The sequence below is a fragment of the Lobosporangium transversale genome, assembly GCF_002105155.1.
Source record: "Lobosporangium transversale strain NRRL 3116 chromosome Unknown BCR41scaffold_81, whole genome shotgun sequence".
NCBI lineage: Eukaryota > Fungi > Mortierellomycota > Mortierellomycetes > Mortierellales > Mortierellaceae > Lobosporangium > Lobosporangium transversale.
Window position 1 is genome coordinate 89,140 of NW_019029059.1, and position 13,963 is coordinate 103,102.

A 13,963-nucleotide genomic window follows, 5' to 3' on the forward strand; every position below is an offset into this window, starting at 1 on the left:
AGGTGCTGGAAAGAGAGAGGATAAAGAGGGGAAGAGGAAATTAGGAAAGGGAAAAGGAAAAGAAAGGAAAGAAAAAAAAAAAAAAAAAAAAGTGTGAGACCAAGAAAGAAAAAAAAGAAAAAGCACGGTCCCAGAATGACCTTATTGTCTCTCATTTTTTGTTTTATTTGTGTTCATCATGGTCGTCTTATTCATGTTGGTTTTGTCTTTCCTATCATCAGTAAGCATCATTTTTTTTTAAACAGGTTGTATGCATAACATGTAACATGTAGCATGTTCACGCTTTATTTCCATCGTTGTTGAAAACTCTGTTGAAATAGGAATCGATTGAGACATCTCCTAAAAAGCAACTACACTGATAGACAAGCACTCTAAATTAACGAATAAAAAGCTCATTGAACTTGTTTCACTTCACAAATAAACAATTCATTTGTTGCCACAACCACGACCATGTCCATGACCATGGTCATTGACTAGAAAATCATTGAAGAATGAATGGCCACCACATGTTGCACAGGGCAGAGGCCACAAGGAAAAAATACATGTCCAAAGGGGGAGAACAGAAAAAAGGACGCTCTCTGATTGGTCGTCTTATTTCTTATACATGTCTTTTGTCTGAGCACAAAAACCTTATTCAACATACTTCTTACATCCTTTTGCCTTTCATGCAAAAAATAAAAACCCCTTCACACCGCATGTGGTTCGAACACTCATCGCATCGGGATGTCTGTAGTTTTGATTTCTATAACCTCCTCGATCTATTATCTATCCCTTACTTTGTAGATCCCTCTTTTTCCTCTTAAGGCCTCCTCGTTAACCATTGGCCCGTGCATGGCTACCCCACTGGGGAGACAAGCTTTGCATCCCATTATTGATCTACATGTTGCTCTTCATTTGTGTAATGATATTGCTCAACTATGGATCTTACAAGTTACACTACATGTCTATGTACCAATTCATGCGCCCATGTTTTCTTTGTGCTGCTACAGGTCATGTGTCCCAAGTAGCCTACGCTCAGGGTAGTTGCTCATGCTATCCCACCCAACCTATTGGGCCCAGTCAGTCTATACTAGCATTTTGCCGTATAACCAAAGCCTTTTGTTCGTCGATTGGGGCCTCTAATCCTACTGAAGTGTCCCCGATACTACCATCGCAGCTTCCCTCAACAGCTGATGAGCAGTTATGTCAACAAGTTCAAGTCGTTCAAAGACAGTAATCGAGCGGAGGAGAAGAAGATGGATAAGACGTTGGTTGGGGATTGGCATATCGATAAGCACGAAAGGGGATGAAGGAGGAGAAGTGTGAATAGGACAAGCAAAAGCAGTATTAGATTAATGACACGATAAATAATCGGAACATGCTGAACACTTTGTATTTTATGAAGGATAGAATGGAACATAAAAGCACGATTGCCAGTAACTTAACAAACAGCTCTAACGGCTAGCGCTACTAGCAAGGGTAGGTGAAGAAGAAGAAAAGTCGGAATTAGAACAGTTATCATGGTGTGAGGAGGCTGGGAACTGTAGTAGGGGTGAATATCCTGAAAAGCATTTTACCTTCCATTTTTCGCTCAGGAAGCTAGTACTCTTTAAAGTGCTCATTTTTGTACGTCTGTTCAACACTTATTGGTCAATACAAGTAAAGAGTAGTAAAATTGTAAATTAGTGGCAAAGTATGACACAGCTCAATAACCATATGCGTCGTTGAGTGCACTAAACAGCATGTCCATGTAGCTATTGAAAGGGGTGATAGTGAATTTATCCCTCTGTAGGGTCATCCAGTATTCCCCATACTCTTGAGCGAAATGAAGGAATGAGCCCTCATCTCCGAACACCGATATTGGATGGGATAATAGTTAGTCATTAATGTTGGTTAATCTTGATTATTTCCTTCTTCATATGGGAGGCAGTGTACGGTAAGTATTCATCCAGTTCATCGGCAATAATGATGTGAAGTGGAATGATCGGAGTGGGGAGGACAATGAAGAACGAGGCCCAAAGCACAAACGCATTGATATTCATATATTTTACACTCGTGTCCACGAACAGCAAGCTTTACCCAGTAATCAGTAGACTCAAATTATGTCACTACTACTTCTTCGGGTCTCCTTGTCATGACGGACCTTACTGCAATAGGCAGGGTTCGAGCCAAGCAAACCGCCTACTTTTCCCTATGTTGGGTCAGTATGTCTTTATGATTTTGTACGTTTGCACCTTTTGTATTCTTTCTTTTTTCTTTTTCTGTTCTAATGAGAAGTGTAGCAGCAACTCATGGAGCATTGAGACCTCCGTAAAAGAACAACGCTTGGTTTCGTTCTTTGCTTCTAACTAGCAGTCGCTATTTAATAGTTGGGGGAGCATATGAAAAGAGAAAAACAAACTAATGCTGCAAAGCTCTTACCCTTGAGATTAACCAAGTTCAAAAAGGCCAAAAACATCAACATCTTCCTCCCGATTTTCTCATTAAACAATCGCAGCTAGAGTTCGAAACATTCAATCTTTCTCATCTTCACCATCACATTTATAACTTGGATGACCCCCATCATACTATCGAGAAAATAATATCATTCATCGTAGTAGAAGATCACAATAAGCCATCCATGTCGTCTGCATTGTATCCATCATCATTATTTCTCCTTAAATTAAAATACAAATATCAGAAAAAGCAGATATTCATAGGGAAATGAGTCAAGTCATCTGAATCATATTGAGAATCTAAAGCTCTCTAATAAATACAGTGCGATCGGAGTAACGCAGCTACTAATCAATGTGCGCCAGGATCATGGGTTATAATGTCCATCATGGAACGGATACTTGGCCAAATGTTTATAATCCATGCCACATCCTCAAGTTATACCCGCTGCTTCCAGCTGGACGACCAAACTGGCGGGGCCAATGCTAACTCATTCTGCATTATCAATAATTTTCCGTCACCATGATTTAGGTCCGCACAGGTCCTTCAGACGCGGACAATACCATCAGTTCTTGTGGTATGGCTGTTGAATCCCAATCCCTCAACTGTAGCACAGAAGTCTCTGTTCCCTTCTTTTCCGTGCTATGCGACTATTATCCAAAATCTCCTGCTTGCCTGATAACATTTCTCACATAGAGAGCGGGCCGAAACCACATTATGGGGGCAATCAGCCACCTGAGTCTAGTCACCTGTCTGAAAAGTGCTGCTCTTCTCTTTGTCATTTAGGTGGTTTGAATACCTTGGCTGTTAGATAGTATGGGGTAGTATGGCGCACTTAAGAGGCCCAATGTAAGTTAATAATAGAAAGAGAAGTTTTTTTTTTTTTTTTTTTTTTTTCTTTTTTTTTTTCGAAACTACACGCCACGTCTTAAAGCTGCTGACTAACAAACCATAGTGTGGTTTGAGCCTCATTCGAACCATATACAGATGAATAGCTGTTCCTCATATTATCTGGGTCATTCAGATCGAGCAAAGTAAAACGAATACACTTTATTTCTCACTGTTCAGTGATAATGGTAAAACTAGCCAATGGGACGTAGGCAATTGATCGACCTTTTGGAATTCACGCGACTTTAGCTTTTTTGAAAGACAAGCGAGATGAGATAGAAAGATAGCAAAATAAAGAGGGAGAGACATGTGAACATTTAAAAATATGAAGTTATGGGGATATGGACATATGAAAAGCTAAATAGACTCGCTCAATACAAGATTCTCTTTTCTTTTCTTTTTCTCCTCACCTTCCACTGCCCTTCACAAACAATAGTCTCCTTTTGCAAACCAACACAAGCACGCAGGATTGGGCCCCCGTCGGCGCCGTCAAGTAAGTATGCGGCTTATGAGTAGATGTAGTGCTTCGCTTTTGACTTCCTTGTTAGTCACTACCCACTGTCCATTGTCCACTCTCTGCCGTAGATCTAAAAAATATCCACCACACTTGCCGACTTGCTCACTTATCTTGGCGTTTCTTTAACTTTTTTTCTCGTCCAAGCTTATTCACCCACCTTGTTCTTCCTTCTAACTATGATGGGAAACGAAAATGCTTGGCGCCGCGCCGCCCACCCCGGAGACTGCCGCGGTTATGGACAGTGCTTCCGGCACTAGGAATAAAAACCAGATTGTAAGCACTCTTTCTGGCCTTTTCTCCATATTTTTCTTTCTTTTTGCCTTTATCTTTTCTTTATACTTTTTTTTTGTTGTCATTTTGGTCATATACACGACTCAATGCCTTAGTATATACACACAGCTTAATGCTCCATGATATATGCACAGCTAGCCAACTCAGGGTATACACACACTAAGCGCTTTTCGGTATAAACCCAAATCAGCGTAGCGCAACATACCGAGGAGTCTAGAGCTGTGTATCACCTTGGTGTGCTTTACTGCGTATACGCTGAAACATGTTCTGCCGTGTATATGCTAAATGAAGGACTGCATATCTACCAAGCTGTGCTCTATTATGCTGTGCTCAGTCCTCAACAGAAGAGTCTAACTGTGGATGTTTCTTATTTTATTTTTCTCCTTTGCTTCTTTTCTCTTTGTTTCTGCTTCCCTTAGAAGCCTATCCACTTCGAGAGAGGGACCTGACTCGACGGAGGTTTCATCCGATTGAGGCCCCCAACCGTGGCCAACAAGGGGGTCCCGCCTAATGGAGGCCCTCAGAACCATTCGGTGAGAGGTCCCAGCCTAGTGGGACTTCCCAGATCCGTTCAATGAGGGCCCCAGTCTAGTGGGGCCCCTACCATCCACTTCCAAACCCATAGGGTGCTCATCATCGTCAACGCCCAGGCCAAAGTTGACACTACCACCAAAAGAATCAAAAACAGAGTCAACGCCGCCGCCATTGCCATCGCCACCAATTCCACAGGCATTGGTGAAAACCAGACTGGTCCATCTCATTCATCTAAACCGGATCCTCCTCACTTTGTGGAGACCCGAGTCTTCCGTCGTGGCCCCTTAAAGGGGATTGTCGCGGTTGTTCTAGAGAGCTTTTAGTCTCCGGAGTCCGCTTCGGTCCGAGAGACCTTTGGGGATTTCATGTAGGCCAGGAGACGAGGCTACCGGCAGGCGCCTAGACTGGGTCCTCCTGGGCAGATGCAAGTCATATACAAGAGTTTTTATTAAACAACTCTTAGTTGGTTTGAGTCTAGCCTAGGATGAGGACCAGCACAGATCCTAGTCCCAAGGGAGAGAGCCATTGGGCTAAGGCGGGTCCTCGGGATCGACTTGCCAAGAGGAACAGCTCCGGCAGTGGAGGACCACAGCCTGGATATTCCGGCGTGGGCCCATGTCTGAAAAAGCCCCGGAGTAGGCATTCCACCGGGGACATAGGCAGCTCTGGGCATCGATGGCCCATTGTAAGCCTTGCCTGCCTGCATATAGTAAGGCAACAGATGGATTTTATGTATTGCTATACAATGTTTCTGTTAGACCCAACGGATGAAAAAGAAGTCGGACTTTTGAAGGAGTAGTCTTACTAACCCCCTTTTTTAAAAAAGAAAGGAAAATATAATTATGCTAGGCTCCAGCAATAACGACAGGCACAACATGGGCAGCAAGAAAACAAAACAAAAAAAAAAACACACACACACACTCAAAACACATACAAAAAACATATCCAAAACAAACGACAGTAGCCGCAACCAAACCAAAACAGCAGCGGCCACCTCAACTGAAGGCTATAAAGCCCTTCCAAAACTAAAGTTATTCAAAGACTACTCAGAGAGCTCAGCCAACCGAAAAACTACCAAGGCTAATCAATTAATATAAAAAAAATAAAAAATAAAATAAAATAAAAAATAAAATAAAATAAAAAATAAAATAAAATAAAAAATAAAATAAAATAAAAAATAAAAATAAAAATAAAAATAGAAAAAAATCCTAAGGCAGCCAGGTCGTTTACGTTGATCAACCACCTCCGCTTCCCAATAAAAAACAAGTGTCTCTCGACTAAAAGCCTTATCATTTTTTAGATCATGATGTAGGTAGCTCAGAAAGAGTAGCATAAAAATGCCTGAAAAAATATAAGTACAAATCCAGATGTAGTAATCCTTTACCCCATATCTGAGGCCTTGTTAGAAAGATATTCGTGGCCTCTGTGAGAACAGACGGCAGGTAGGAACTAAGCTTAGTAGTCAGCAATCACTACTGGTTATAGTAACTGCATACGCTCATTCATTGCCCTGGGCTTGAGGAGCAACCCAATCAAATTCATAAGGACCTTTGTACTGTCGGCCTCCATGACCACCCAAAAGGCGATGCCATCAACCCATAGAATAAACAACACGGCCTCAGAACGCTCTCGATAACAAGGGCATTCTGCAACGAAATTAAAAAAAAAAAAAACCATGGCAGACTAGTAAACAGGGACAGCAGGATGGATGACATTACACCCCCTATAGCCAATAAAAGCTGATTGAAGGCTTTTTCACTCGCTTCGTAAAGTTCTGAATTCATCTAAGTACTGGCGCTTAAGGCGATACTACCGACTCCAAACTGGTTTAATCGGGCCCAATTTGTGTATTTGCTCATGCACAATACGTGCTTTTCCCTTACCTTCTGCGATCTATAGATCAATACCAATCCCCAAAATTACATAAATGTCAGTTAGCTCAGCACGAACGTACTCTGAGTCATCGACAGCCTCTATCATTGCGATCCAAGATAGTCGTAGTTTCTTCGGGCGTGGACAATTGGATAAAATCGCTTGAACAGTGCCGGGGGTTATTGTGCCATATATATATTGAATTCCAATGCCTCAACTGCATCGCGAAGCCTCTGCTCCTTTCTTTTCCGTACTATGTGTCCACCATTCAAAACCTCCTGCTCCTCTACTAATGATTCGCGCATGGAGAGGGGACCGAAGTCATAAACTAGGGCCTCTAGCCATCTTAATCCAGTCATCGTCTGAGAAGCGCCGTCATATCCTCGTTATTTATTTCCGTATGCGAAAAAGTTAAATCTGGTAGACATTTCAGTGCATAGGGATGATGAAGGGATACTCTATTGCAGAAATCAATACGTACTTACTGTGTACTTTCATGGCCCTCATTGCAGCCATTGAAAGACAATGAGCATAATCCTGGACACTTCCTAGCTGGCATGCGGAAGTAGAATGATTGATGTCTACTCCAACCGTGTCCACGATCCCAAATCGACATCATCTTCCTGTACCTTATGAGTGAGTGAGACCTCAAGGTAGGTACTTTGCAATATTGCCTTCCATATCTCTCGTTACTGAATATCCGTAAAGCCTAAGCTCAATAATTGTGGGATTGTGGGCCTTGATGAAATTGGAAAGATCGCTTGAAATATACTCATGGTAATCGATGTGTCTGAGGTGCCTACAGCCCTGCAATGAACTGTACTCTTTTGAGCAGTAGTAATGGAACACAGACACGTCAACGTACTCCTTATTAGTCTGCAGTGCTTCGCCAATAAGATGCCTTGAGCAATCTTCAAAATTGAACATTTTCTAGACTATAAAGAGATTAAAAAAGAAGTTTCTTAATATCTTAAAGGCAAGCGGTTTTACTGATAGACTTTAAAAAACACCGCCAGCCCTTATTGATTAGGATCACAGCTGCTAAGTGATCCGAAATATCATTTAAAAAATAGTCATTTCTCAGTCCACTCAGCATGTCAATATCTGTTCATATCCTTAATCTTTATCTTCCTCATCTCTCTTTGCATAATGAACAGTCTCGAATTAAACTCTGGGGATTCCATAATCATTTCCGTTGTTGGTAGTTCCTTACGTCGAAAGGATCTCTTGCGTTGTAATCGTATCTCCAAGGCTTTCCGCCATACGCTTGTCGAGCCCATCTAGAAAATGTTCAATTTTGAAGATTGCTCAAGGAGTACGTTGATGTGTCTGTGTCCCATTACTACTGCTCAAAAGAGTACAGTTCATTGCAGGGCTGGATATTTCAAGCGATCTTTCCAATTTCATCAAGGCCCACAACTCCACAATTACTGACCTTAGGCTTTACGGATGTTCAGTAACGAGAGATATGGAAGGCAATGTTGCAATGTGCCTTTAATCCTTTACGACCATTGTTATGCCTTCGTTCGCCTACCAATGCCCTCTTGGTCACCTTCAACGGATTATCCCTGGCAGCTCAGTTTTGTATGAACAACACCATGCCGATCTCGTTCCACGAAGTGTACGGTATGTCAGAGACTACCATTGGACTTGTTTTCTGCGCAGGAGGATTCGGATCCATCGTTGGATCCATCGTTGGTGGCAGATACTCGGATTATGTGATGCGTCGCTGGTTGGTCAAACATGAGCTGAGGCGACAGAGGGAGTTGAGGGATCGTGAGGCGATGTTTGGAGCTGGACATGGATCTCGCCCAAGCAGCAGTAACGGCTCTACGCCTGTCAAGGAGATTACTGAAAAGGATGTTGTCATTGATGTGACCATGCGCGCTCCACCGGAAATCCGTCTTCGCAGGTTAGGAATTGGATTTTTTTTTTTTTTTTTTTTTTTTCTCATCTTCAACCAGAATAGTTGACTGACTTTATATATTTATTTTTATTTTATTTTTTTATTTTTTTCTAGTGTATGGTTAGGTGTTTTCTTGTTACCACTTGGTCTCATGCTTTTTGGTTGGTCAATTCAGAATCGACTTGCACTTGGTTCAGCGGTCGTCGGGATCTTCTTTGTAGGATTTGGGATGATGATGGTTTACTCTAGCACGACCACAGCGCTCGTGGATGCAAACTCTCAGAACAACATGGCTACCTCTGCAGTGGCCTGCAACAGTCTTGCTCGAGGCGTCACCGGTGCCATTGGAGGATTTACAGCCCTCCCCCTGTTGGGGGCCATGGGCAGTGGATGGCTCTACACATTCTGGGCCCTCATGACCTTGTTGGGTTCCATTGGCTTGGTTGTCCTTTTGGTGAAGGCTAAAACATGGAGAGAACAAGAAGCCGTCGCAGAAAAAGTGGTTGATCGCGTTTAAAAAAAACACTTTTTCTTTGTATTTAGAGCATTTTCATTTATGCATATTTTTTTTTTTTTTATTTCGCATCCATCTCATTTAAAATTGCATCTCATATCCTAAAGCATTGAGTGAAGTTACGATTTCGTATTTTATTCAGCTAATTATTACAATAAAATTTGTTTGTTTTTTTTTTCTTTTTCTTTTTCAAATGTTTCTACTTACAAAAAAACAATATAAGTTTTTTTTTTTTTTTTTTTTTTTTTTTCTTTCAAATGTTTCTACTTACAAAAAAACAATAAAGTTTTTTTTTTTCTTTTCTTTTCCTTTTTCTTTTTTTTTTTTTTTTTTTTTTTTTTTTTTTCAAATGTTTCTACTTCACAAAAAAACAATAAGTTTTTTTCTTTTTTTTCCCCTCTTCAAATATCATTCATCCTTCTCCAAGTTTGTGCATCCATATTGGGATCAGGGGTAGGATATCGACGTTGAGCAAACTCCTTGTATAAACTTACTATTTCTTCTCTTTCTTGTTTACGTCTTCTTTCTTCTTCGTCTCCTTCCTCTTCCTCATCCTTATTCGCTTCCTCGTCCATGGTCTTCTCCTCCTCCTTAGCCTTAGCCTCGTTCTTCTTCTTACCCCTATCCCTCTCCTTACCTCTATCCTTCACCTTAGCCTCTTGTCGTTGTCGTTGCGATTGTGATGATTGCTGTCGTGCTTGCTGCTCCAGTCGATGAAGCTCTTCTCTTTGTCTTTGAGCTTCAATCTCTGCACGGACAGCTCTTTGTTGGGTTCGCAAAATGAATGGCCTAGGTTGAGTCAGAGGCCTCACCTCCTTCCTGGGTATAGATTGCTTAGGAGGAAGAACCACCGCCTTTGGTATCTTCCTCCTCCCCTCTTCCTCCAACAGCCTCTCTTCCTCCTCCCGCTGCTGAAGCCGTGCCCAGTATCGTTTGCTCCTACCTTCAGTCTCAAACTGGAAGGGTTTAGGGATTGTCCCTGTGGACCTGGGCATCGGCCTCGGCGTGGGCATCGGCGTTGATGCGCGCTTTGTTGGTTTGAGCGCGAGTGGCCGAGATGCCAGAGGATCGTATCGCCTCTTGGCGATAACTGGCGACTTTGGAGCCGCCAGTCTGGTTTTCACCAACGCCTGTGCCTTTGGTGGCGATGGTGATGGCGGTACCAGCGTTGCCTCTGTTTTTGGCCGTTGAGGTCGTGCTGTCGGCTTTGGGCGTACACCAAGAGGATCATGTCGTCTCTTGGTGACCACAGGGGATTTGGGGGCTGTCAGTCGTGTTTTCTCCATTTTAGGTACACTCGAGGTTCCTGAACTTTGGAGGACCTATGCACGTGTATTGTATATTAGAGAAAATAATAATTCTGTTACAACGATTCTTTACAGACACACATTTATACATAAAATATATAATACACATATTTCTGAACTCAACAACAACAGCAACAACAACAGCAACAACAACAGCAACAACAACAGCAGCAACAACAGCAACAACAACAGCAACAACAACAGCAGCAACAACAGCAACAACAACAGCAACAACAACAGCAACAACAACAGCAACAACAACAGCAACAACAACAGCAACAACAACAATAAAATATAAAACAAAACAAATAAAATAAAATAAAATAAAATAAAGTAAAGTAAAATAGTGTAAAATAAAATAAGCTCTCGACTGAAGACTCCACAACCAGTTAAGCAATTACCTTTTTTTGGCTCATGAGTACACTCTTTTCAAGCTGCTGCTTGCGTTCTGAGAGAGGAATAAAAGGTGACTCGGGCCTAGCTTGCTGCTCATTGGTGATTAGGTCTTGCAGAACCGGTGAAACTGATGTAGCAACTGGTGGCGCTGATGTAGCATTTGGTGGCGCTGATGTAGCAACTGGCAGCATTGGTGCAACAACCTGTGGATTAGAATGTGACTTGGTAGCATTGTTTTTATTGATGTGTGGAGTTGGATCATAAAAGATGGAGGGCTCTTCTTTATGTTTTTGCTGTTGTTGCAGCCATTGCTTGCCTTGAAGATATGCTCTTGTCATATGAATATTTCGAAGTGGTGTCATCTTTGCGTTCTTCTGTTCTTGCGTACCGGGTAAGTTGGGAAAGCTCATAATTATAAAGGGGGGTATCGGGTATCAGGTATCAGGTATCAGGTAACAAGGCAATAGGTAAGAGCTTCTGAAGCTTGGACAGGTGGAATGGTTGAATGAAGAAAGGTTAATCACAACTTTATTAACTTTATATACGACGCGACATTGTAGGCACGTGAAACCGCGGTCACTAATAAAAGAAAGGCGTGTTGTATATTTCTGTTTAAGGGGCAAGAAGATAAGCACAAAATCAGGATGGTGACAGGACAAAGAGTGTTGACAAGAATAACAAGGCAAATAACCTTGACGACAAACAGCGCCATAAGATGCCAAAAGGGAAGGTGGGAGCTTTATAGGTGAGCTCACAAACTGAGTTACCGGAAGTCAAAGGCCTGTTGTGAAAAGGGGAAAAATAAAGGTGAACAGCAAGATGAGTTGTAGGTAGAACTTAAAACTTCTGGGTAAAACCGAACACTTTACTACCTCCACTCTCCCACTCTCTATTATAGCTGGATCTCAAGCTTAAATGATATTTTGTCCACTCCGTCTTCACAGCAACAGTATGGATGACTGCTCTTTATATTACTGAAGGCCTATAAGAGACCCTAAGAAATCATCCAAAGCGCTCGCATTCCGTACAACTATGCACCATTTAAACTATAAAGACTACCATTGCCTTTCCTTGATGGACATTAAAATCACAACGTTGTTGTCACTGAAGTAGTTACTCGTCAGAGTGCGCTCGTTTAAGAGCCATCAGACTATGAAGTGAGATAAAATAAATATTATTCCCACAGATCAAATTCTGGTGTATCAACATTGTGCGATTTGAGAATGTCAGTCACTAAACTCTGTGTTTCAGGATCCCGATTCACAACGCCCTCACAGTATTCGATGCTCGGCCAATTGGTTACAATCCATGTCGCATCCTCAGATTGAATCTGCTGGTGCTTATCATGTATGAATGATAGCCAACGTAAATGCTTCAGATTGACTAGTTCATCCAGACCTGCTCTTAATCTCAAGTCCAGTGTCCGAAACCCCTTAGCTTGCGGAACCCCCCCTGTTAAATAAAGATGTTCTAGTCGAGTCAGCCTGCCAAGTTGCTTAAACACAACACGCTGCTTCTGCATGCTTTCTAGACTCTCCATATCAACATCAACCTCAAGAATGACTGACATTTCAGTCATCTCAATGCAAACCCATTCTGTGCCCTTGACAATCTCTGACACTGTAATATTGCAGCCTCGCAGTTTCTTTAAACGTGAACAACTGGATAATATCGCTTGGACAGTGCCATCAGTCCTAGCTGTATATATATTGAGGAACATTATTTCAACTGTATCACAGAGCCTCTGATCCCTTCTTTTCCGTACTATGCGTCCATTACTCAAAATCTCCTGCTCCTCCGCTAATAGTTCTCGCATAGAGACCGGACCAAAGTTACAATGTGAAGCATCTAGCCGTCTTAGTGTAGTCATCCGCCTGAGAAGTGCCGCCATGTCCTCGTCCTCTATTTTCATGCGTGGAAAAGACAAATCTGATAGACTTGTCAGTGTGTAGGGATGAAGGAATAGTATACTGCAGAAATCGGTACATATTTGCTGTATAGTTTGGGCATCCCCTCTCAGATCATTGAAAGACAGTGAACGTAACCTTGGACATCTCCTAGCCAACATGCCGAGGCAATACGATGATGTGCGCGGATATGGAGGGTTGACTATTAGGACACTCTGAAGGCTTAATGTACGTATATGTGGAAAAATGAATCCCCCTGTGTCGTCGTCCAAGAAGGTGGAAGATAGCCGGCTGATTTTTACTCCAAACATCTCTAAGGCCCCAACTTTCTTACAGACTTGAAAGAATAGATCAACTTCCTCATCCAGTATATTTGTCTCACGGATGTTCAAGACTTCAAGGTGAGTGCATCCTAATACTGCTCTCCATACCCCCCGTAAGCTTGAACATTTGTAAAACCTAAGCTCAGTGATTGTGGAGTTGTGGGCCTTGATGAGATTGAAAAGATCGCTCAGAGTAGAAGAATCTTGAAGTGTTTATGCCTGGTAGTCAATGTATCTGAGGCGACTACAGCCCTGTAATGAACCGTACTCCTTTGGGAAGCACCAACGGAGCACAAGCGTCTCAATATACTCCTTGTTGTTCTGTAGCGCTCCACTAGTAGGACAGTTTGAACAATCTCCAGTGTCAATCTTTTTCCAGATGAATTTGACAAGTGTACGGTGGAAGGTCTTGGAGACAAGAATACAACGCAAGAGATCCTTTCGGCGTAAGAAACCACCAACAACGGAAATAATTTCTGGGATCTTCAAGGGGTTCAATTTGCAGTTGCTCATCATGCGAAGCGAGATGGAGTAAACTTATGAATGTGAATGGTCATTGACATTTTGCATCCTTTTTAATTTTTTTTTTTACAATTTGCCACCAATTAACGTAAGCATGAGTAGAGCAGTGATCACAGAATAGTGCCTTCAATAAGGTTGATTGTGTTATTTTAATACTTGTCGGTTAAACAAGCTACCTTTAAGATACTAGGAAGCACCTTTTCATCTCTTTTGCATTTTTAAAGAACAAAACACGTCTATTCCTTTTTTTTTTTTTTTTTTTTTTTTTTTTGACGTATTCTTCTTGGAAGAGTGAATACTTATGAAGAGTGGTAGAGTTTTCACACTGCCAACTAGCTTCACATTCTTGCTCTCCCAACGTCGAGTACTATAAACATCCTTTTTTTTTTCTGAACTAGCAAACCAATCAGGAGAGTAGTTTTTCGTTCATATTAACGGTCATTACAACTTATCCTTGACTTCATAAATAGAACATCGAGTTGACTAGTTGCATTTATTACCCAATGTCGACCGACCTACTATAAGTAGATATAGTGAAGTAGTTGGGACAAGTACGTGTGTAATGAGCAATTGT

At 41.8% G+C, this 13,963-nt stretch overlaps 2 protein-coding genes across 2 annotated transcripts; one reads left to right on the top strand and one right to left on the bottom strand.

Annotated features, from left to right (window-relative positions):
* Positions 1–6,995: 6,995 nt before the first annotated feature.
* On the bottom strand, positions 6,996–7,441 carry BCR41DRAFT_375849 (hypothetical protein; the record flags this gene model as incomplete). Its single annotated transcript, XM_022026987.1, has 2 exons — positions 6,996–7,137; positions 7,176–7,441. 2 exons carry the CDS (start codon positions 7,439–7,441, stop codon positions 6,996–6,998), a joined length of 408 nt encoding a protein of 135 aa, XP_021875426.1.
* A 551-nt stretch (positions 7,442–7,992) lies between these two features.
* BCR41DRAFT_416385 (hypothetical protein) lies at positions 7,993–9,087 on the top strand (the record flags this gene model as incomplete). The annotated part of the gene is made up of 2 exons (XM_022029526.1): positions 7,993–8,426; positions 8,535–9,087. The coding sequence occupies 2 exons, from the start codon at positions 7,993–7,995 to the stop codon at positions 8,935–8,937; spliced, it is 837 nt and encodes a 278-aa protein (XP_021875427.1). The 3' UTR covers positions 8,938–9,087.
* Between the last annotated feature and the right edge of the window lie 4,876 nt (positions 9,088–13,963).